Source organism: Scyliorhinus canicula, chromosome 18 (assembly GCF_902713615.1).
Source record: "Scyliorhinus canicula chromosome 18, sScyCan1.1, whole genome shotgun sequence".
Lineage (NCBI taxonomy): Eukaryota > Metazoa > Chordata > Chondrichthyes > Carcharhiniformes > Scyliorhinidae > Scyliorhinus > Scyliorhinus canicula.
In genome coordinates this window covers 117,475,382-117,499,720 of record NC_052163.1, presented here as the reverse complement: position 1 = coordinate 117,499,720, position 24,339 = coordinate 117,475,382, and the positions used below count along the sequence as shown (strand labels likewise).

The 24,339-nt window shown below is 51.2% G+C and overlaps 1 protein-coding gene across 6 annotated transcripts in view; it reads left to right on the top strand.

Moving 5' to 3' along the window:
- LOC119953186 (rho guanine nucleotide exchange factor 18-like) overlaps window positions 1-24,339 on the top strand; it is a 257,696-nt gene that overhangs the window by 80,870 nt on the left and 152,487 nt on the right. For all 6 annotated transcript variants that reach the window (XM_038777166.1, XM_038777168.1, XM_038777167.1 and 3 more), the window contains exon 2: window positions 21,224-21,357. In XM_038777166.1, the coding sequence (XP_038633094.1) occupies window positions 21,328-21,357 (30 nt within the window). In that variant the 5' untranslated portion in view covers window positions 21,224-21,327. The remainder of the gene's footprint in view (window positions 1-21,223; window positions 21,358-24,339) is intronic.

Sequence of the window (24,339 nt, the reverse complement as noted above, 5' to 3'; positions counted from 1 at the left end):
CCTCAGCAGGACCCGGGCCTCAGCAGGAGCCGGGGCCTCAGCAACAAGCTGGGCCTCAGCAGGACCCGGGCCTCAGCAGGAGCCGGGGCCTCAGCAACAAGCTGGGCCTCGGCAGGAGCCGGGCCTCAGCAGGAGCCGGGGCCTCAGCAGGAGCCAGGGCCTCAGCAGGAGCCAGGGCCTCAGCAGGAGCCAGGGCCTTAGCAAGAACCAAATTTGTATTGTGAGAAAAAGAGGTATAAGGAGGAAGCTCATGTGGAGAATAAAGACCAGTGCAGAGCAGTAGGGCAGAATGGCCTGTGTCTGTGCTGTAAACATGTGTAAGCTTTTGGCAAAGGTTGTGAACTCAACTTCCATTCCAAAGACATGAACCCAAAACTCTGGGCTGACACTTGTGGTATTAAGGGAGTGCTGCACCGTCAAAGGTGCTGTCTCTAATGATAATTTAATAGACAAATAATTCACAGATTAGTTTAGTTCAGATCTCACCATGGAAGTTGGAGGGAATTTACATTCGGTTAGTTTTTATTAATTCATTCAATGGATGTGGGAACTAGTTCATCGTAAAGAGCAGTTAAAGGTCAACCACGTTACTGTGGTTCTGGAGTCACATGTAGGCCAGACCAGGTAAAGTTGGCAGATTTCCCTCCCTGAAGGATATTAGTGAACCAGATAGGTTTTTAGCAACTGGTTTCATTTCTTTGACATGCTGAGGGTTTTGGCCAGGGTTGGTATCATGATCAGTACTGACTTGGAGGGCCGAAGGGCCTGTTCCTGTGCTGCGTTGTCACCATTACAGATTTCTATCTGCGGTGGTGGGATTTGAACCCTGGGTTCTCTGGATTACTAGTCAAGTGTCAATACCACTACACCACTGCCTTCCCCAAGTAAATAAAAATGAAATGAAATTAAATCGCTTATTGTCACGAGTAGGCTTCAATAAAGTTACTGTGAAAAGCCCCTAGTCGCCACATTCCGTCGCCTGTTCGGGGAGGCTGGTACGGGAATCGAACCATGCTGCTGGCCTGCTTGGTATGCTTTAAAAGCCAGCAATTTAGCCCAGTGAGCTAAACCAGCCCAAATCAAGCATAAAATCAAGAATAAGGGCAGCACGGTAGCATTGTGGATAGCACAATTGCTTCACAGCTCCAGGGTCCCAGGTTCGATACCCGGCTTGGGTCACTGTCTGTGCGGAGTCTGCACGTCCTCCCCGTGTGTGCGTGGGTTTCCTCCGGGTGCTCCGGTTTCCTCCCACAGTCCAAAGATGTGCAGGTTAGGAGGATTGGCCATGCTAAATTGCCCTTAGTGTCCAAAATTTCCCTTAGTGTCGGGTGGGGGTAATTGGGTTATGGGGATAGGGTGTGGGCTTGGGTAGTGTGCTCTTTCCAAGGGCCGGTGCAGACTCGATGGGCCGAATGGCCTCCTTCTGCACTGTAAATTCTATGAACTATGAAAACGGATAGGTCAGAGTTTACTTCAAAGTATGAAAAAAATACGAGTGTCATTACTAATGACACCATTATTAATAATCCTGAAACTGCTTGAAAAACCCTGTAAAAACCCATCTGATTTACTTTAACGAAGGAAATTTGCCGCCCTTACTCGGTCTGGCCGACGCGGGACCCCAGACCCACAGCAACAATGTGATTGACTCTTCGCTACCTTCAGAAATAGCCTCACAAGCCACTCAGTTCGAGGGCGACTAGGGATAGGCAATGAATGCTGGCCTTGCCCACATCCTGTAGACCAACAAAAAAGAAACTAACGTTAACATCTCAAAATAAACCAGCTCCTGCGTTCATTTACGAGGGACTAATGTTGAAATCACCCGTTTACCGAATGACAGGATGTGGAGAGACTGTGAGAGCAATGGTGAAAGACGTTGACACATATCGCCATGGTACAGGAAGCACCAGTAAAACAGGAACCTTCGTCTCACTCTGATACCCAGCTTGATCTGTGTCTAACGGAGGCCTCTGTTAGGATGAAGGATTTACAGAGCTTGGGGAAATGTCATCTTCCAGGATACCCCTCAACGGACTTTTAGGGTTTTTTTTTTTACAAATCCAACTTAAAATAGAATTTCCAGCATTTTCTCTTTCGTTTAAAATACATTTCAGTGGCTGAAGGTAGCGGAATAATGTGAAGGGGTTTTATTCAAACGAATAATCAGGTGTGAACCAAGGTTTAGGATTCTTTAAGTTCAGTCAATTTAACAGGCAGGGTTTTTTTTTCAGGTGTTTTTAAATTCCAGATTTTATTTTCAGTTCTTTTTTTTCAAAAAAAAACCAACAAAGAAAAACAGGAGCGAGAAATCTGCCAAAAGAGACCTGGGAAACTTGAGAGAAATCCCAAGTTTTGGTTTTGGATGTTGCTACAGTTCAAAAAAAGCAGCCAGGGACTGAAATGAAAGGCTTGTTCAGCTAAACGATTACCCATTGCTATCTACACAGTTCCTGGGTACCACACGCAAGGAGCCCGGCATCACTCAACTGGCAGATCATTTAACAAAATAAATGCATATTTATAGCGAGGGAGCCTGTGTTTACAGCAATATTTCCAGCCACTTACCTGTCACTTTGACGATGAAAGAAAGATTTACATTTATTCAGCACTTTTTAAATATTCAAACGTTCCAAAGCACTACACGGCCAATGAATTACTTTTGAAGGGTAGTCTCTTGTTGTTCTGTAAAAAATGCAGCTCGGTTTACCTCAGTTGGCCGGACGGCAGGATTTGTAACGCGGAGCGGCGCCAACAGCGCAGGTTCAATTCCCGCACCGGCTGAGGTTCATGAAGGACGCTCCCCCACACTGAGGAGTGGTGACCCTCGGGTTAAATCACCATCTGAAAGCTCCCCCTCTCTCAAAAAGAGGGGTGAGCACAGTGAGAAGTCTTACAACACCAGGATAAAGTCCAACAGCTTTGTTTCAAATCACTAGCTTTCGGAGCACCGCTCCTTCCTCAGTTGAATGATTGGCCATGCTAAATTGCCCTTAAGTGTCCAAAAAGGTTAGGAGGGGTTATTGGGTTACGGAGATAGGGTGGAAATGAGGGCTTAAGTGGATTGGTGCAGACTCGATGGGCCGAATGGCCTCCTTCTGCACTGTATGTTCTGTGTTCTATGTTTTGTGTCCGATGACTCTTTGTCAATGCTAACAGACAGAGAAAGTGGGAAATATTTATACTGTGGAGAATGAAAGATGAGTCATAGCCACAGAAACCCAGGGAAACTGCGTGCTAATGGCCACAGATACTAAGGGGAAAGAGCGCTAATGGCAGTCCCCAGAGAGAACAAAAGATGTGAAAGGACGAACAGCAGAGAAACTAACATCAGAGGATGAACTGTAGGTGTGGGCGAAGGGGAAGGGGGACGCAAAGAGGAGAAAGGGGAAGGAAAGGTGGATAAGATTGGGGGGGGGGATATAATATATATTAAGAAAGAAAGAAACATGGTTTATGCTGTTGATAAATGGGGGAGGGGGGAGGGTTAAGTGGAAGAAATGGGAAGGTCTGGGATAGGTTAGAGAGCGGTGGAGATTCAATGCTAAAGATGTCATGGAAGAAAAGTCCAACAGGTTTGTTTCAAACACGAGCTTTCGGAGCACCGCTCCTTCCTCAGCTGCGCTCCGAAAGCTCGTGTTTGAAACAAACCTGTTGGACTTTAACCTGGTGTTGTAAGACTTCTTCAGTGCTCAGCCCAGTCCAACGCCGGCATCTCCACATCATGGAAGAAAAGGCAAACGGAGTGGGAATGGTAGTGGTAAGAAAACAAAGCGTGGGCCTAGAATAGGTGTTAATAGCAGAACGAAAGGGCAGCTCTGTCTGAAAGCAAAACGTAAGAACGAGATACAAACTGGCACTTGAGGAAAACAATCCAAACGGAGGCCAGAGTTCAGTGTTGAACTGAATATTGAATCCAGAAGGCTGTAAGGTGCCTAATTGGAAGATTAGGTGCTGTTCCTCCATCTTGTGTCGGGCTTCACTGGAACGCTGCGGCAGGTGAAGGACAGAAATGTGAGCATGAGGGCAAGATGGTGAATTGAAATGGCCTTGTGGACTGAGCAGAGGTGTTCCGCATAGCGGTTACCCATTCTGCTTCTGATCTCTCCAATATAGAGGAGACGGCATTGTGCGCTGCAAATACGGTATTAATAAATTGAAAGAAGTGCAAGTAAATCGCTGCTTCGTCTGGAAGGTGTTTGTAGAATTGGACAGTGAGCAGCGAGAAGGTAAAGGGGCAGAATGTTGGTTGAGGGATAAATGGTTGCCAGGACAATGGGGAGAACTCCCCTACTTTCTCTGGGATGGTTGTAGATCCACCAAGGAGAGCAGATGGGCCCATGGTTGAACAGCCCATCCAAAAGGCAACACGTTCCACAGCACTATCATGGATGGTCTTCTATATTAACTCCACTTCTCTGCCTAACCTCCATACCTTTCGATTCACTCAATGCCCGAAGATCTCAGTTTGAATCCACTCATTGAAAGTCAGTCACGATGGGCTTCCGGTGACGGCGGACGGGAGGCAGCCGCACATTGGAGGGCTCCCGCTCGGGAACGGCATTTTCGGGGTCTAACGCCCGGTCCCAGGGGTAACAGAGGCGGCAAAAGCAGGGAGAAGGCACAGTGAGGAAGAATGTCGAGAACAAGAAAAAAAAACGGCCGTGAAAAAAACAGCTGAAAGTCCGGGCGGGGAGTGGAAAGGTCACCCCGGGCACGGCAAGAAAAATGGAGGCTCGGGCACCAGGGGAGGCCGCATTGCCCACGGCTGAAGAAATGACTAAGGTGATGGCCGCGGAACTCGAAAGGCAGTTTCGAAAACACATTGAGGTGATGAGGAAGGAGATGGGGGCGGTTTTGAAAGTGCTGGTGGAGGCGGCGATTTCCCCGGTGAGGGTGGCGGTATTGAGCGCAGTGGCGGAGGTACGGAAGCAAGGCGAGGCGCTGAAGGAAGTGGAAGAGACATTGTTACAGCACGGTGATCAACTTACCTCGATGGGGAAGGAGATGCGGAAGGTGATAGAGATCAACGAGGGTCTGCGAGGGAAAATGGACGACTTGGAAAACAGATCCAGGCGACAGAATCTGAGGATCGTGGGTCTGCCCGAAGGAGTTGAAGGGCCGAGGCTGACTGAGTATTTTGCCGCGATGCTGGCGAAGCTATTGGGGGAGGGGAACGATCCCTCCCGATATGAACTGGATCGGGCTCATCGGTCGTGGAGGCCTGTACCAAAGGCGAGTGAGCCGCCAAGGGTAGTGACTCTGTGCTTCCGTAGGTACAGTGTGAAGGAGAAGGTCCTGTGCTGGGTAAAGCAGAAGCAGGTGGTGCAGTGGGCTGGAGCTGGTATACGCGTATACCAGGACTTTACGGTGGAGCTGGCGAGGAGGCGGGCTGCCTTCAGCCGGGTGAAGAAGGCACTGTACATCAGCAAGGTGCAGTGCAGCATAGTATATCCAGCTAAGCTGAGGGTGATCTAGAAATCCAAGGACTTTTATTTCAGGACAGCAGAAGCAGCGGAGGAGTTTGCAAAGGCAGAAGAACTGTGGCTGAATTGAGAAGTGGTCATGTACTGATGTAGCCTCATGTAACTGTATTTTTTCACTGCGGCGGGTGTATGTGCCAAATGAGCCAACGTTGTATATACTTGGACAAGGGAAGAGAGGGGACTTTCACTTGCCATGAGGGTTCTTTGGAGCTTGGGTGTGTATGCGGGGTTTGTGTTCTAAAGGGGATTTCTTAGTTTTCCTGGGGCCAGGCAAGGGGGAAAGAAACCCGGGCGGGGGCCTCCATACTGGCCGGTTTAAGCCGGCCAGTGAACGGGAATGAGGTAGGAGGAGGGGCTGCGGCCATCCGAGCCTGGCGGAATAGGGCCCGATGAGTCTAGCCGGGGTGGAAAGATGGGGGGAAGGAACGGAGGTTGGGGGGAGGATTTTTATAAGAGGAAATGGAGGGGAGGAGCCGGGGACGGGAGGGGGGCTTGCAATGCATGGGTGTCATCTACGGAACTCTTTCGGGGATTGGATGGCATTGAATGTTAGGGGGGGGGGGGGGGGGGGGACGACTCTTTAGGTTAATGGTGACCACATGCGATTCCTAATTCCTTTCTCTTTTATTTCTCCTTTGTTTGTCCCATGGTGGGAGGGTTTGTTCTATTTGATGTTTATATTGTCAGGTGGGTTGTTGCTTGGGGTGGTGGGAGGATGGGATCGTTGTTGTTGATGAGGAAATTGGCTTTGTATTACCATTTACTGTTTGTGGGTGCAGTGTAAATTCTGGAGAAAATGTGGCAATGGAGAATAAAAGTATTTCACAAAAAAAAAGTCAGTCATGATCTCACTGGATACTGGAACAGGCTCAATGAGCGACTTGGCTGACTAATGTTGACTATTTTTCAAGTACTGTAGCCCAGGTGAGCTGGTGTTTATGTTCCGCGTGAATTCCTTCCACCTCCATTTTTCCCCTTGCCCCTGTATCTTTTACCTAATCCTCCCCTTACATACGTTCGTGTTTGAGGCTGGGGTGGAGTAAATCCACAGATTATAGATTCCTCCTGTAAAAACATTTCACTGGCACTTTTTCTACAGTGGGAGTTTGGGTCCTATTCTAACAATAATCTTTATTATTGTCACAAGTAGGCTTACATTAACACTGCAATGAAGTTACTGTGAAAAGCCCCTAGTCGCCACACTCCGGCGCCTGTTCGGGTACACGGAGGGAGAATTCAGAATGTCCAATTTACCTAACAGCACGCCTTTCAGGGCTTGTGGGAGGAAACCGGAGCGCCCGGAGGAAACCGACGCAGACACGCGGAGAACGTGCGGACTCCGCACAGACAGTGACCCAAGCCGGGAAGCGAACCCGGGTCCCTGGCGCTGTGAAGCAGCAGTGCTAACCACTGCGCTACCGTGCTGCCCAAAGTCACCATAGTCCCAGGTGACCATAGGCTGCTTTCCCCTTTCAGAGGGAGAGCTGACTGGTGGTGACTTAACCTGAGGGTCACCACACCTCAGGCGAGGGACGAGGGACGAGATTGAGAAGGCGGGGCCTTCATGAATAACCTCAGCCGGTGTGGGAATTGAACCCATGCTGCTGGCCTCGCTCTGCGTCACAAACCAGCTGTCCAGCCAACTGAGTTAAACCTGGCCCCTATTCTCACAGCACAGGAACAAAGCAGGAAAGAATTAAACCTGAGCCGTTTCCATTTGAGGAATCATTTAGCGTTCAGGATACAATATCTGAATCTTTCGGTATTTTGGAAGGGATTAAGAACACGTCACATGTGGGACTCTGTCTCATGTTGGGCGCCAAGCATAATACTGCGACTGGCTACTCTGCCTGTAACAGGGAAAGATTGGCTTAATGTAATTGCTCAATTGCCGTGGTAATTTGAAATTGGCAGCGAGTTAATTTTCCCTTTTGAACGAACGATGCGCTCCCTTTTTAGCTAAGTGTATTCCTTATGGAACATGGCGCAGTGCCACACAGTCTGGAAGGCTGTGAGCTCAACTCCCCGAATCTGCGTTTCAGCTGCTTTTCTATTCCAGCCTGGCTCGCGGCGAGAGAGATGCAAATGTGACACCCTCCCACATTAATATCCTCATAACGTCCTGGTCAGTGCCCCTGTGAACCAACTGCAAAGTGGGGCCGGGTATTTAGCGAGCCCACATGTTGGCTTTGAGCGTTTACCCAGTGTGAATGAGGGGTGACACTCTGACCAGGAGACATCGCTCTCGCGCCTGGCATGATATGTGGTTTGTGCCCTTGTGCCCAATTTGATGCCCTCCCCCGAGCTGGGTTTGGTGGCAAGGGGGCATTTAATCAGCCCACTGGTGACAAGTGGGGACCTCACTGCCTTCTCACCTCCTACTTTGATGAAGTCTCAATCACTCTTTAGGGCCTCATGCCGCCGCCACTGGTATCCGAGTAACGGCGGTAGGAGACTCGCCTAGTGGGAAGCCCGAACGTTAAGCCCAGACGCGTGTGCTTGCGGTGGAGTCCTGATCAAAGGATGCAATATCGGGAAGAGGCACCCACTGAGAGCACTCCCTTGCCCATGATGCTGACCCTATTGGTCCCCATTCTCCACCATCTTCGCCCCAGGACCAGGCGTCCTGCTAACCCTCACGTGTGGCCCGTGCCTCGGGGTGGGTGCAGTACCAGCAGCATCCACCATCTTCCCTATGGCGCTGCTGCACCATGAAGAGCAGCCTTCCCATGAGGGGGCAGCACATGCCTCTCGCCGACTCTCCAGCTGGCGCACAAGCCCCACAAGGTACAACTGGTGACCTGCCGATGAGTCGTAAACCGAGGCCCCGCTTAGGAGGATAGAGAAGGTCCCCTATCTGCTCTTCTAAGTAGAACAGAGGAGCTCTACCCTGGGCCATTACTTATCCCTTGGCCAACTTCAGTAAAACAGATTAACTGATCCTTATCACGTCGCTGCTTGTGTGAACAAATTGGCTGCTGCGGTTAGAATAGAGAATTCCTACGGTGCACAAGGTATTTGGCCCAGTGGGTTCGCACCGACCCTCTGAAAGAGCACCCTACCCAGGCCCACTCCACAGCCCTTTCTGTAACCCCACCTAACCTGCACACTAAGGGGCAATTCATCACGGCCAGTCCACCTAACCTGCACATCTTTGGACTGTGGGAGGAAACCGGAGCACCCGGAGGAAACCCAGGCAGACACGGGGAGAAAGTGCAGACTCCGCGCAGACAGTGACCCGAGGCCGGAATTGAACCCGGGTCCCTTGCGCTGTGAAGCAACAGTGCTGACCACTGTCACCGTGCCGCCCCTTTCTTGCGTTTGCGCTGTTGTAGCGGCTACAGTAAGCCTTGGGGCAAGCCGACACTAAATTAACAAAAGTCTTTCAGGCTGCGGAAAGGGGACTTTCAAAAATTAGGAAATAATTTAAAATTAAGCGATGTCCGATTCAGACATTTCTGGACACCTTGTTCAAAGAACGGAGTGTTCAGTCCAGTGCGAGATGGAAGGTAATCCAACAGCTCACACTGCTGTACGACCTATGCTCTTACTTGGCACCAGTGGGGTTTATTGGCCGCTTCAGCCAGGCAGCTTGAAGCAGCTCCTTGTAAAGAGATTCTAATGTCGAGCAAAATGCATCAGCTTCAAAGCTAAAGATTTGGCTCCGAAAATATGCAATCCCGAAGTAGTTTTTAACCATTTCAGTTACAGATGAAAAAAAAAAGGAACAAGCTTCAGAAATGACTGGGGGCTGTCATTTTACAGATCCTGGAGATTAGTGTCACCAGGTGATGCGCGTTGCCATGGGAATCCACAGCACAGAAGGAAGGCCTTTTGGGCCATCATAGCCATCTCACCTGGGCCCAGAGCAGTCCAGAGATAATCTAACTCTCCTGTTCTCCCCCATCAGGCCTTCTGCACATTGACCTGACAATGTCTTGATTTTAAAATTCTCAGGCTGGATTCTCTGATTTTGGGGCTATAACCGGATGATCCGTGACGTTTTACGTGGAAAGAATCGACGAGGCCCCAGTCTACCCATCCCTCAACGAAGCCCCCCCCCCCCCCCCCCCCCCCCAGCCCGGCTCCTGCCCGACTGTTGGCAGCACTGGACACAGACCGCAGCCGTCACGCCAGGTGCCGGAACGCTCAGACCACACGTCAACCGCGCGGTTGGGAACTCGGCCCATCGAGAGGGGGGGGGGGTGGAGCATCGGTGGGAGGCCCGTTAGAAAATGTCCATGAGGCCGTCCCAATGGCGTGCAGCGTGCCCCTCGATGATGCTGTTTCAGAGGGGGCGGAGCATCTGAGCACAGGCTCCACCTCCAATTTCATCGTAAGCAGGAATTCTCCGCCCGACCGCCGATTACAAAATCGGCGCCGGGGAACGAAGAGTCCCGCCCCTCATCTTTTCCCACGGTCCCGCCCCTCCCCATCCCTGCAATTTCCTCAGGTTCTGGAGATCTTGCCTTCCTCCAGGTTTGACCTCTTGCCCATCTTCAGCTTCCACCATTGCCCCATCGGTGGCCTGCAGCTTCAGCTGTGTGCTCAGCCCTGGAGTTCCTTCGCAAAACGTCTCAGCCCCTCTACTTCCCTCTCAAACTTAGTCACGTTTGAACAAGCTTTTGGTAGCATCTCCTGAAGGGGTTCAGTGACAGATATTATTGAATAATGTTCTTGTGAAGCACTGTGGAATGCTTTGCTATGGAAAGGATGCTCTATCAATGCACGGTCCTCTTACTGCTCCAACCACTCTCTGGGGCTAAACATTCCAACGGTCCAACTGCACAAATGACATTTCTCGGCGTCCCACTCCTCACCCTGATGATCACTTGAAATTGATTCCCCTTTGTCACTGCCTCTCCAATCAGGGGCCGTAATCTTTCCCTCGTTAATCTATCAAAAACCTTCATTACGTTCAGAACTTTCACTAAATCGCCACTTAACCTTTCTTACGTCTGGGAAACTATCTAATTCCAGATTCTCAAGTCTGTCTTCATGTTTGGAGATTCCCATCTCTGAAATCTATGAACCTCACTGATCTTCAGTTCAGCTCATTTCAGCTGTGATGAGTGAACAATGAACTGAAACTGGGACCTGGAATCGGACTATTTGTTATTCAGCCTTAAGGCACTACAAACAGCAATGTGATAAAGACCACACCCACTGTTTTTGTAATTTTGTTAAGGAATGAATATTGTCAAAGGACACAAGGGAAATCTCCTCTGACATTCTTCGAATTGTGCCCTGGGATTTTCTACATCCAACGGAAAATATTTTCCCCCTGAAAGATGGTGCCTCCGACCATTCAGCACTCCCTAAGTACTGACCCTCTGACAGTGCGGCACTCCCTCAGTACTGACCTCCGACCATGCAGCACTCCCTCAGTACTGACCCTGTGACAGTGCAGCACTCCCTCAGTACTGACCCTCTGACAGTGCAGCACTCCCTCAGTGCTGACCCTCTGACACTGCAGCACTCCCTCAGTACTGACCCTCCGACCATGCAGCACTCCCTCAGTACTGACCCTCTGACAGTGCAGCACGCCCTCAGTACTGACCCTCTGACAGTGAAGCACTCCCTAAGTACTGACCCTCTGACACTGCAGCACTCCCTCAGTACTGACCCTCCGACCATGCAGCACTCCCTCAGTACTGACCCTCTGACAGTGCGGCACTCCCTCAGTACTGACCCTCTGACAGTGCAGCACTCCCTCAGTACTGACCCTCTGACAGTGCGGCACTCCCTCAGTACTGACCCTCTGACAGTGCAGCACTCCCTCAGTACTGACCCTCCGACCATGCAGCACTCCCTCAGTACTGACCCTCCGACCATGCAGCACTCCCTCAGTACTGACCCTCTGACAGTGCAGCACTCCCTCAGTACTGACCCTCTGACAGTGCAGCACTCCCTCAGTACTGACCCTCTGACAGTGCAGCACTCCCTCAGTACTGACCCTCTGACAGTGCAGCACTCCCTCAGTACTGACCCTCTGACAGTGCGGCACTCCCTCAGTACTGACCCTCTGACAGCGCAGCACTCCCTCAGTACTGACCCTCTGACAGTGCGGTGCTCCCTCAGTACTGACCCTCTGACAGTGCGGTGCTCCCTCAGTACTGACCCTTTGGCAGTGCAGCACTCCCTCAGTACTGACCCTCTGACAGTGCAGCACTCCCCCAGTACCGGCCCTCTGACAGTGCAGCACTCCCTCAGTACTGACCCTCTGACAGTGCAGCACTCCCTCAGTACTGACCCTCTGACAGTGCAGCACTCCCTCAGTACCGGCCCTCTGACAGTGCAGCACTCCCTCAGTACTGACCCTCTGACAGTGCAGCACTCCCTCAGTACTGACCCTCTGACAGTGCAGCACTCCCTCAGTACTGACCCTGTGACAGTGCAGCACCCCCTCAGTACTGACCCTGTGACAGTGCAGCACTCCCTCAGTACGGACCCTCTGACAGATCAGCACTCCCTCAGTACAGACCCTCTGACAGTGCAGCACTCCCTCAGTACCGGCCCTCCGACAGTGCAGCACTCCCTCAGTACTGACCCTCTGACAGTGCAGCACTCCCTCAGTACTGACCCTCTGACAGTGCAGCACTCCCTCAGTACTGACCCTGTGACAGTGCAGCACCCCGTCAGTACTGACCCTGTGACAGTGCAACACTCCCTCAGTACGGACCCTCTGACAGATCAGCACTCCCTCAGTACAGACCCATTGACAGTGCAGCGCTACCTCAGTACTGACCCTCTGACAGTGCAGCACTCCCTCAGTACTGACCCTCTGACAGTGCAGCGCTCCCTCATTACCGACCCTCTGACAGTGCAGTATTCCCTCATCACTGACCCTCTGACAGTGCAGCACTCCCTCAGTACTAACCCTCTAACAATGCAGCACTCCCTCAGTACTGACTCTGTGACAGTGCGGCACTCCCTCAGTACTGACTCTCTGACAGTGCAGCACTCCCTCAGTACAGACCCATTGACAGTGCAGCACCCCCTCAGTACTGACCCTCTGACAGTGCAGCACTCCCTCAGTACTGACCCTCTGACAGTGCAGCGCTCCCTCATTACCGACCCTCTGACAGTGCAGTATTCCCTCATCACTGACCCTCTGACAGTGCAGCACTCCCTCAGTACTAACCCTCTGACAATGCAGCACTCCCTCAGTACTGACCCTCTGACAGTGCAGCACTCCCTCAGTACTGACTCTCTGACAGTGCAGCACTCCCTCAGTACTGACTCTCTGACAGTGCAGCACTCCCTCAGTACTGACTCTCTGACAGTGCAGCACTCCCTCAGTACAGACCCATTGACAGTGCAGCACCCCCTCAGTACTGACCCTCTGACAGTGCAGCACTCCCTCAGTACTGACCCTCTGACAGTGCAGCGCTCCCTCATTACCGACCCTCTGACAGTGCAGTATTCCCTCATCACTGACCCTCTGACAGTGCAGCACTCCCTCAGTACTAACCCTCTGACAATGCAGCACTCCCTCAGTACTGACCCTCTGACAGTGCAGCACTCCCTCAGTACTGACTCTCTGACAGTGCAGCACTCCCTCAGTACTGACTCTCTGACAGTGCAGCACCCCCTCAGTATTGACCCTCTGACAGTACAGCACTCCCTCAGTATTGACCCTCTGACAGTACAGCTCTCCCTCAGTACTGACCCTCTGAGAGTGCAGCACTCCCTCAGTACTGACCCTCTGACAGTGCAGCACTCCCTCAGTACTGACCCTCTGACAGTGCAGCACTCCCTCAGTACTGTCCCTCTGACAGTGCAGCACTCCCTCTGTACTGACCCTCTGACAGTGCAGCACTCCCTCAGTACTGACCCTCTGACAGTGCAGCACCCCCTCAGTACTGACCCTCTGACAGTGCAGCACTCCCTCAGTACTAACCCTCTGACAGTGCAGCACTCCCTCAGTACTGTCCCTCTGACAGTACAGCTCTCCCTCAGTACTGACCCTCTGACAGTGCAGCACTCCCTCAGTACTGACCCTCTGACAGTGCAGCACCCCCTCAGTACTGACCCTCTGACAGTGCAGCACTCCCTCAGTACTGACCCTCTGACAGTGCAGCACTCTCTCAGTACTGTCCCTCTGACAGTGCAGCACCCCCTCAGTACTGGTGAGCAATTAACGTTGGGGTTGCTTAAGAGGTCAGAATTCGAGAAGCGCAGCGATCTGATGGGTTATAGATCTGGATGAGATTATCGACATAGAGAGGATGGAGCGTGGGGGATTTGAAAACACTTTCAATCAAAGTTTTGTCTTTTTCTTAATCAGGAGCCAATGTTGGTCAGCGAGCACAGGGGTGATGGGTAAACTGAACTTGGTGCAAGTTAGGACGTGGGCAGCAGAGTTTTGGATGACTTTACGTTTATGGAGGATGTGGGAGTTAAGTCTGGTGTGCGTAGGAGCAGTCTGTCTGGAAGTAAACAAAGGCAGCAGATGGGGAAACACGCGCGCAGACCCACACGTGCACACACCCACACGTGAACACACCCACATGTGAACACACACGACATGCACACGCGGACATGCAACACAGCTGCAAACCACAGGGACAGCTTGTCTTACACATGATTGTCAGTGTTCCTCGCAGGCAATGACTTTGCTATTTGCTGAAAATCTAAATTTGGAAAGGGTAGGCCTTTAAAAACCTTTCAGGAGCCTTTCAATAGGAATTCTGCAAACACTTTCAAGCAAACACATCACTGGGGTGAAATCAAGACCCATCATTCCACCTCGAAACCTTACATCAGAAGCTCAACACTGTGGAACTCCTCACTCCAAACCCTCCCATCATCCTCCAGGATTATAGAACATAATAGGCAGGTTCAGGAATAGGATCTCGAACCCCTTGTCCACATCCTAGGGGTAACCATTGACCAGAAACTGACCCTCCGACAGTGTAGCTCTCCGTCAGTACTTACCCTCCTACAGTGCAGCACCCCCTGAGTACTGACCCTCCAACAGTGTAGCACTCCCTCAGTACTGACCCTCTGACAGTGCAGCACTCCCTCAGTACTGACCCTCTGACAGTGTAGCACTCCCTCAGTACTGACCCTCTGACAGTGCAGCCCTCCCTCAGTACTGACCCTCTGACAGTGCAGCACTCCCTCAGTACTGACCTTCCGACAGTGCGACACTGCCTCAGTACTGACCCTCTGACAGTGCGGCACTCCCTCAGTACTGACCCTCTGACAGTGCAGCACTCCCTCAGTACTGACCCTCTGACAGTGCGGCACTCCCTCAGTACTGACCCTCTGACAGTGCAGCACTCCCTCAGTACTGACCCTCTAACAGTGCAGCACTCCCTCAGTACTGACCCTCTGACAGTGCAGCACCCCCTCAGTACTGACCCTCTGACAGTGCAGCACTCCCTCAGTACTGACCCTCTGACAGTGCAGCACCCCCTCAGTACTGACCCTCTGACAGTGCGGCACTCCCTCAGTACTGACCCTCTGACAGTGCAGCACTCCCTCAGTACTGACCCTCTGACAGTGCAGCCATATTAATGCTGTGGCTACAAGAGCGGGTCAGAGGCTGGGAAATCTGCAGAGAAATACTAATTTCCTCACTCCCCAAAGCCTTATCGATGCACGGGTCAGGAGTATGATGGAATACTCAGCAGATGCCTGGATGAGAGCAGCTCCAAGAACACTCTCGGATCTCGGCACTATCCAGGGTAGCTGCCTGCTTCTTCGGCAGCCCATCTACAACATTCAACCTCCACTCCCTCCACCCCACTGATGAACAGTGACAGCTTTATGTTCCGTCTCCAAGATGCACTGCAGCAACTCACCGAGGCTCCTTTGGCAGTACTTGCTGACCAAACCCACTACCTCTACCACCGAGAAGGACAAGGGCTGTAGATGCACAGGAACCCCCCACCCCACCCACCCAAGCCACACACATTCTTGACTTTCGAAATATATTGACATTTCTTCACTGCAAGATTGGTTCCAGGGATGAGAAACTTCAGTTGTGAGGATACATTGGAGAGGTTTGGACTGTTCTCCTTGGCGAGAAGTGGGGGGCGATTCTCCAAAATGGAGACTAAGTGTTCGCGCCGTCGTGAACGCCGTCGTGTTTCCTGTGCATGCGCGGGGTCTTCTTCAGCGTGCCGGCCGCGACTCAACAGGGCATGGGGGTTCAGGGGCCGGCCGCGTAACAAAGTAGGCCCGGGGGTTGGGGGGGGGGGGGGGGGGGAGCGGGGGGGAGAGGCCGGCCTGCTGATCGGTGGGCCCCGATTGCAGGCCAGACCCAATCGGAGGCCTCCCCCGGTGAAGGATCGCTTTTCCCCGCCCCACAGGCCGCCCCCCCCCCCCCGACCCTTCGCGCCGAGTTCCCGCCGGCAGCGACCAGGGGTGAACGGCGCCGGCGGTACTCTGCCGTATCCGCATGGCCGCTCGACCCATCCGGGCCTGAGAATCGGTGGCCCCGCCGATTCCAGCGTCCTGCGCCGCGTAAAATGCGCCGGCGCAAATGGCGGCGATTCTCCGCACCTCAGAGAATCGCGCAACGGCGCCGGGGCGCGGTTGCGGCAATTCTCTGGCCCGGCGTGGGGCTCGGAGAATCGCGCCCAAGAAGGCTGAGAGGAGACTTGTTAGAGACATTCAAAATCATGAGGGGGCTGGACAGAGTAGACGGGGAGAAAGTGTTTGTAATAACTTCAAAGGAGACTGTTATAAACATAACTGGATTTATTTCCATTGTTATTCTTGTACCTCACTCCCAGTGTCGGCCCTACTGGGAGGATCGATCTAACCAGGCCCCGACTGGGACCTGCTTTTATCCTCTGTCTCCACCCCCATCCTGGGGAGCTCGTACTCAATAAGCCCCCATTTGAAGATCATTCATTGTTGTGCCATGACCCATCACGGGGGTTATGACACTATTCATGCTAATGAAAGGATGGAGAACGAGAGGGTGCAGATTTTAAATGATTCGCCAAAGAAGCAAATGTGTTGTGAGAAGAAACGTTAACACACAAGGGGTGGGATTTACCAGCTGTTCCCGCTGGCGGGAAATTCTGGTCACACGGCGACAAGGGGAGCAGTCACCGGGGATTTCCGTTGACAGCCGTGGGGTTGGTAGATCCCGCTGGAGGGCCGCCGAAAATCACGTGGCGGGGCCGGTGGGTAAACCCCAGCACAATAAGTAGTTGAGGTCTGGAAGACACTGCCTGGAAGTGTGGTGGAGACAGGTTCAGTTGGGACACTCCAGAGGGCATTAGCTGATTATTTGAATAGGGATACGTAGAAAAGGCAGGAGTATGGCGCAAGTCATAATGCCCATTTGGGGGCAGCACGGTGGCACGGGTTAGCCCTGCTGCCTCATTGGGCCGAGGTCCCAGGTTCGATCCCGGCTCTGGGTCACTGTCTGTGTGGAGTTTGCACATTCTCCCCGTGTCTGCGTGGGTTTCGCCCCCACAACCCAAAGATGTGCAGAGTAGGTGGATTGGCCAAGCTAAATTGCCCCTTAATTGGAAAGAATTAATTGGGTACTCTAAATTTAAAAAAAAATAAAATTTAAAAAAATAATGCCCATTTGGAGAGCTGGTGCAGACACAATGGGCCGAGTGGCCTTCTTCTGCACCGGCCACAGCAGTTCTGTGATTCTATTGCTGGGCCAAAATCCTGGAACTGCCTCTCTCGCAACGCTGTGGGTGTACCTGCGCAGTGGTTCAAAAAGGCATCTCACCACCACCTTCTGAAGGGCAATTAGGGATGGACAATATATACTGGCCTAACCGGTGACACCCACATCCATGAAAGAATTTTTAAAAGACCCTTCGGCCCCTTGAGCCTGCTCCCTCATCCAATAAGATCACCCATGATCTCCAACCCCCAACTCCACTTTACTGCCCTATTACCATAATATTGAATTGTCTTTAGTGTTCAATGATCCCCAAAGCTTTTAAACGTCATGATTGGACATAGCCATCCCAGATCTGATATACCTTAGCTCCTCAAAAAATGTTGAACTTCACTTCAGCACTTTGACAACAAAAACAGAAAACAGAATGTCCCATCTTGCAGCAATATATTTCAAATCGCAAGACAGCTGGATTGCCATCATTGGAGATACAGTCAGTAACACAGATCACTGGATGAGGAGTTACTCAATGACAGTAACACAGGGTGCTGGGGGAGAGGGGTTACTGAGTGACAATGTGAGGGAGCTGGGTTAACATCAGTAGAGATACAGTCAGTAATGCAGGGTTTTGGGGAGAGGGGTTACTGAGTGACAATGTGAGGGAGCTGGATTAACATCAGTAGAGATAGTCAGTAACACAGGGTGCTGGGGGAGAGGGGTTACTGAGTGACAATGTGAGGGAGCTGGATTAACATCAGTAGAGATAGTCAGTAACACAGGGTGCTGGGGGAGAGGGGTTACTGAGTGACAATGTGAGGGAGCTGGGTTAACATCAGTAGAGATACAGTCAGTAACACAGGGTGCTGGGGGAAAGGGGTTACTGAGTGACAGTGTGAGGGAGCTGGATTAACATCAGTAGAGATAGTCAGTAACACAGGGTGCTGGGGGAGAGGAGTTACTGAGTGACAGTGTGAGGGAGCTGGATTAACATCAGTAGAGATAGTCAGTAACACAGGGTGCTGGGGGAGAGGGGTTACTGAGTGACAATGTGAGGGAGCTGGGTTAACATCAGTGCAGATACAGTCAGTAACATAGGGTGCTGGGGGAGAGGGGTTACTGAGTGACAATGTGAGGGAGCTGGGTTAACATCAGTAGAGATACAGTCAGTAACACAGGGTGCTGGGGGAAAGGGGTTACTGAGTGACAGTGTGAGGGAGCTGGATTAACATCAGTAGAGATAGTCAGTAACACAGGGTGCTGGGGGAGAGGAGTTACTGAGTGACAGTGTGAGGGAGCTGGATTAACATCAGTAGAGATAGTCAGTAACACAGGGTGCTGGGGAGAGGGGTTACTGAGTGACAGTGTGAGGGAGCTGGATTATCATCAGTAGAGACACAGTCAGTAACACAGGGTGCTGGGGGAGAGGGGTTACTGAGTGACAGTGTGAGGGAGCTAGATTAACATCAGTAGGGACACAGCCAGTAAAACAGGGGGAACAATTATATTTAACTGGCTGTATCTATTCAATTCCAGCTTGCTCATCAGTTCTCCCAGGACAAATTCCTCAACTTTCTTTTCAACAATTAAACAGAAATAAACTAGACAAAGAGAAACACGGAAATAGAGGTCAGAGGAAGTTGAAAGTTTTGTGATAATTTGCTGCACAAAAAATAGATTTTCTTCAAAAACATATCAAGACCCCAAGAGACCTGAGAGGGGCTGGTGACCTCTGGGTTGGCACCCGCACCCCTGGTTCAGACGATCATGGCTCCTAATCCCAGCGGAGAGAATTGGGCACTAAACGTAAACTGGACAGTCCAGTGCAGTAATGAGGGCAATGCTGCATTGCCAGAGCTATTGATCTTTGCATGAGATGTGAACACAAGGCCTTGCCTTACCTCCCAGATGTACAACCCCATGACATTATTTCAAAGAAGGCTAGTTAGATGGGAGGACAGATGATATTTAATATGGAGAAACTGTGAAGTTACAGGCAAAAAGAGAGAAGTGTGCTGGATTAGGAGGTCCAGGATTTACGTGTGCTCAAATCATTGAAAATGGCCTGGCAGCTTGTCAAATGATGCTGGGTTTTATTTTTTAAAATAAATTTAGAGTACCCAATTATTTTTTCCAATTAAGGGGCAATTTAGCGTGGCCAATCCACCTAGCCTGCACATGTTTGGGTTGTGGGGGCGAAACCCACGCAGACACGGGGAGAATGTGCAAACTCCACACGGACAGTGACCCAAAGCCGGGATCGAACCTGGGACCTCAGCGCCGTGAGGCAGCTGTGCTAACCCACTGCCCCACCGTGCTGCCCGATCCTAGGTTGTATAATAGAGGGATAGAGTACAAAACAAGGAAGGTACGATGAACCTTGATTTAAAAAAAGAAGTACTGGTCCGCCCTGTGGTGAATGTGTAACCACTATAATTCACACTGTACCTTACTGTTGTCCCTGTGGGCTCCATCTGTGAGCCATTGCGCGGCTCTGCCCACAGGGGGAGATGAGGAGCATCTACAGGGCTCTGCCCTCGGCTCCACCCCCTTCAGGAAGTATAAGTGCTGCGGTCCTGGGAGTCCGCCTTCAGTTCAGCATAGTCGCAGGCAGGTTCAGTTGTAAGCCGATTAAAGCCACAGTTTACTCCAACTCGTGTCTCGGAGTGAATTGATGGTGGCATCACGCCCTCAGCTGCTGTATCGTTTGAATTACGGGCATCGCACTTTGGGAGAGAAGTGAAGGCATCAGCAAGGGTACAAAAAGGAAAGGTTCCGGGACTGAGGGGCTTCAGTTACATGGATGGGTATGAGAAATTGGGATTGGAGAAACTATTCCCAATGGGAGCAGGGTCAAGAACCAAAGGACACGGACCAGAGGTAATCGCTGAAAGAAGCGAAAGGCGACATGAGGAAAATCTTTGTTCGCGCAGCGCGTGGTTAGGATCTGGAACGCACTGCCCGAGGATGGGCTGGAGGCAGGTTCAATCAAAGCTTTCAAGAAGGAAAAGGAAGGAAGGACGCAAAGGTAAAAGAAAATGCAGGGTTACGGGAAAAGGGCTTGAGAGTGACATTGACTGATCCACTCTTGCAGAGAGCTGCCATGGACATGGTGACCATCTTACCTCTTGGATTCAGGATTAATTTTCCAGATGAGACTCGTTGATGCTTTCAGATGTGTGACAAACTATAAAATGATAGAATTATGCAACTCAAAGCGAGGCCACTTGGCCCATCATGCCGATGCCAGCTCGCTGAATAAAGCTGCCCAGTTAATCCCTCTCCCTTGCACTTCCCCAGAAAGCCTTGCATGACTTTCCTCTTCATACAGTCACAGAATAGTACCGCACTGGGTGGGACCATTCGGCCCATCGAGTCAGCGCCGGCTCCTTTTCAATCATTTATCCAGTTACCAATTTGAAAGCTGCTATTGAATCTGCTCAATGATGGAGGAGTCCAGCACATCTGTGCAAAAGATAAGACTGAGGCATTCGCAACAATCTTCAGCCAGAAGTGCCGAGTGGATCATCTATCGCAGCCTCCTAGCATCGGTAGTACTCTCACAGACTAAGCTGGCTGCGTCCCCAGCATCACAGATGTCAGTCTTCAGCCAATTCAATTCACTTCACGTGATGTCAAGAAATGGCTGAAGGCACTGGATACTGCACCTTTCCTCAGATACTGTGGGTGCACCTACACCTCAAGAAGACAGCTCACAGGGCAGCACAGTGGCGCAGTGGGTTAGCCCTGTAGCCTCACGGCGCCGAGGTCCCAGGTTCAATCCCGGCTCTGGGTCACTGTCAGTGTGGAGTTTGCACATTCTCCCCGTGTCTGCGTGGGTTTCGCCCCCACAACCCAAAGATGTGCAGGGTAGGTGGTTTGGCCACGCTAAATTGCCCCTTAATTGGAAAAATGAATTGGGTATTCTAAATGTATAAAAATAAAGAAGGCAGCTCACCACCACCTTAGGGCAACTAGTGACGGGCAATAAACGCTGGTCTAGCAGCCACCTCTCGTAAAATGAATTAAAAAAATATTATAACAGTCATTGCATAAATAAATTCTCCCCATCTCTGTAAATGCAAATGTTTTACGTGGTTTATATGATCTTTTTGTTATTTATTTTCTGCAGAATGTAAACAATGCGCACACGGATTTACCAAAGTCCAGGAGCCGACTCTCCCAGCTTGTGTAAATGTTGAGAATCGGTCAAACTCGCTGAGTGAGGTAGAGGAGATGTACTTCAACAGGATGGCTGAGGGTAAGGCAAGTATCACTCAAGAAAATTGGACACCCAAATTCACAGTAATGCAAACTGTTACAAAAATCATTGTTCACCAAGTATGTTTACAGGTGCAAAGAAAGACAGGACTCACATTTCTATTTTTTAAAATAAATTTAGAGTACCCAATTCATTTTTTCCAATTAAGGGGCAATTTAGAGTGGCCAATCCACCTACCCTGGGTTGTGGGGGCGAAACCCACGCCAACATGGGGAGAATGTGCAAACCCCACACGGACAGTGACCCGGGGCTGGGATCGAACCTGGGATCTCGGCGCGTGAGACAGCAGTGCTAACCACTGTGCCACCGTGCTGCAGGACTCACACTTCTACACAAGGGTTGGGATTCTCCCATCGGGAGACTAAGTGCCGACGCCGGAGTGAAAACCGGAGTGTTTCACTCCGGCGTCGGAGGCCGCTCCTTGCCCCCTAATCTCCCACCCCCGGGGGTAAAAGCGGCGCCACGTAAATGACGTCACCCGCGCACGCGCGGTTGCCATCCTCCCCGCGGGCGCCCCACAAGAAATGGAGGAGTGATCTTGCGGGGCGGCGGAGGAAAGGAGTGCGTCCTTCACAGACGCCAGCCCGCCGATCGGTGTGCACCGATCGTGGGCCAGACCCCTTCTGGGCACCCCCCTGGTGCTCGATCCTCCCTCCCCTTCCCACAGGCCGCCCCTGCAGCGTTTGCCCAATGTTCACGCCGGCAGCGACCAGGTGCGGTTGGCGCTGGCGTCATCACGTCGTATTGGGCAGGCCGCTCGGCCCATCTGGGCCGGAGAATCGGCGCTCGCCCGTTACAAACGGTGAGCGGCGATTCTCCGAGCGGCCTGCTGTAAATCTCAGCGCGCTGTTTTGTGGGGGGGTGGGAGAATCGCATGCGGGTGCCGGGGCGGCGTGGCGGGACTCACCCGGCGCCCCCGCGATTCTCCCACCCGGCATGGGGGGGAAGAATTGCGCCCCATATTTCCCAGAGCATTTTACTTTCGGCGGGGCGGGCTGGAGAATTCTTTGTTTTGGCATTATCTGCAGTGAAGTAGCAGACTCTAACAGCAAATTGGGATAGCAGAGAAATCAAAGTAACTCTGTGGTTAAGCTGATTGAAGAGGTTACTGGGAAGGCTAAATGGTAACTACCATCTCTGGTGGTGGGAGGAGCCCATTAATAAGGGGGGGGAGAGAAAATCTTGAAATTAGAGCTGGGCCCATTCAGAGTGTCAAGAAACATGGCAGGTAAATGAATGAGGGGCTGAATGGCCTTCTCCTGTTTCTGTGGCCCAAGGGGTGTTCCTATTTGGAAGCCCTCTGAGGAGCGTGCTGGCTTACTGTAAAGACGGTTCCGGCAGCAGCTCAGCCTGAGGTTGCTCGACCATAGGCTGCTGTCCAAGGAACTATCCACGTTTGCATGTGGCCAACTATTATTGTGGGAGCTGCCAAAACATACGATGTGTTCAGAAACACAGTCCCTGCATTGTCCGGGAACTGGGCCAAGCCAGGAACAGAACTACAGAGATTGTTTTTGTTTTGCGTCCAGATTTATTTCATTCGGCACAAAAGGGGCACTTTTCAACCAAAAAATTAAATATATTTACGGACGCGTATTATTTAACACAAATTTAAGAAATATAATGGAAGGATTGAATATCTTATCTGAGGGCAGTTTTTACTATCATTATCGTTTCCTGAGTCTAATGTTGAGATTAGATACAAGATTGTTAATAAAATTAAATGCAGATGTTCATCCTTTTTCTCTGACACACTGTACATGGTCAACATGTGTTTAACACAAATTTTGGATTGTACAGCACTCTAAGACTGAGGTCAGTTGGTGGAAAGTAAAGAACTGGGCGGCCGGTGGCACCGCAGTTAGCACTGCTGCCTCACAGCTCCAGGGTCCCGGGTTCAATTCCAGCCTCGGGCGACTGTCTGTGGGAAGTTTGCACTTTCACCCCGTGTCTGCGTGGGTTTCCTCCAGGTGCTCCAGTTTCCTCCCACAGTCCAAAGATGTGCGGGTTAGGTGAATTGGCCGTGATAAATTGTCCCTTAGTGTCCAAAAGATTAGGTTGGATTGAGGGTTACGGGGATAGGGTGGAGCTGTGGGCTTAAGTAGGGCCTCTGAGGGTGGCACGTAGCACATTCGTTAGCACTGGGACTACAGCGCTGAGTACCCGGGTTCAAATCCCGGCCCTGGGTCACTGTCCGTGTGGAGTTTGCACATTCTCCCCGTGTCTGCGTGGGTTTCACCCCCACAACCCAAAGATGTGCAGGTGAGGTGGATTGGCCATGCTAAATTGCCCCTTAATTGGGAGGAAAAAAAATTGGGTACTCTAAATTGAAAGAAAAGTAGGGTGCTCTTTCCAAGGCCAGTGCATACTTGATGGGCTGAATGGCCTCGTTTTGTACAATGTGATAGCGGGATGTCCTGGCCAACGTTCCTACCACAATCAATATCAGCTAAATACTGATTGATTTGGGCCCTGCTAAATCCAGCTACATATTGTGATACAATAATCATCACTGCATGACTAAGGGAAATTAGTCATGGGAAGGACATTCAATGCAGTAGGTTGCTATATGTGAATCCAGGTATTATTTCAGATTTAGATGTAGCCACTTTGTTTAAACTCAGTCCGTGCGTTTTATGCTCAGTTTTGGATCCCATGATGATTTTGTTTGACATTGTCTTCTGGAGTTGCACACACGAGAGCTTAACATAGAACATACAGTGCACGACCCTGTTCTACTCTCATCCTCCACAAAGTTCTGTGGAATGGTGGCATGTTTTAAGGTTTGAGGCTGTGGACCCACTCCCTCCCCATACCCCTACCATCTTCACAGGGAAACCAACTAGGAGGGGTTGCTGAACAATGTCTATTTAGGAAAGGTTTTTTTTGCTGGGTGCTCTGGTGAGTGTTGCCCTGTGCTCACTGTGGCACAGTGAGTTGTGAAGAGGTCTTCCTCAATATTGGAA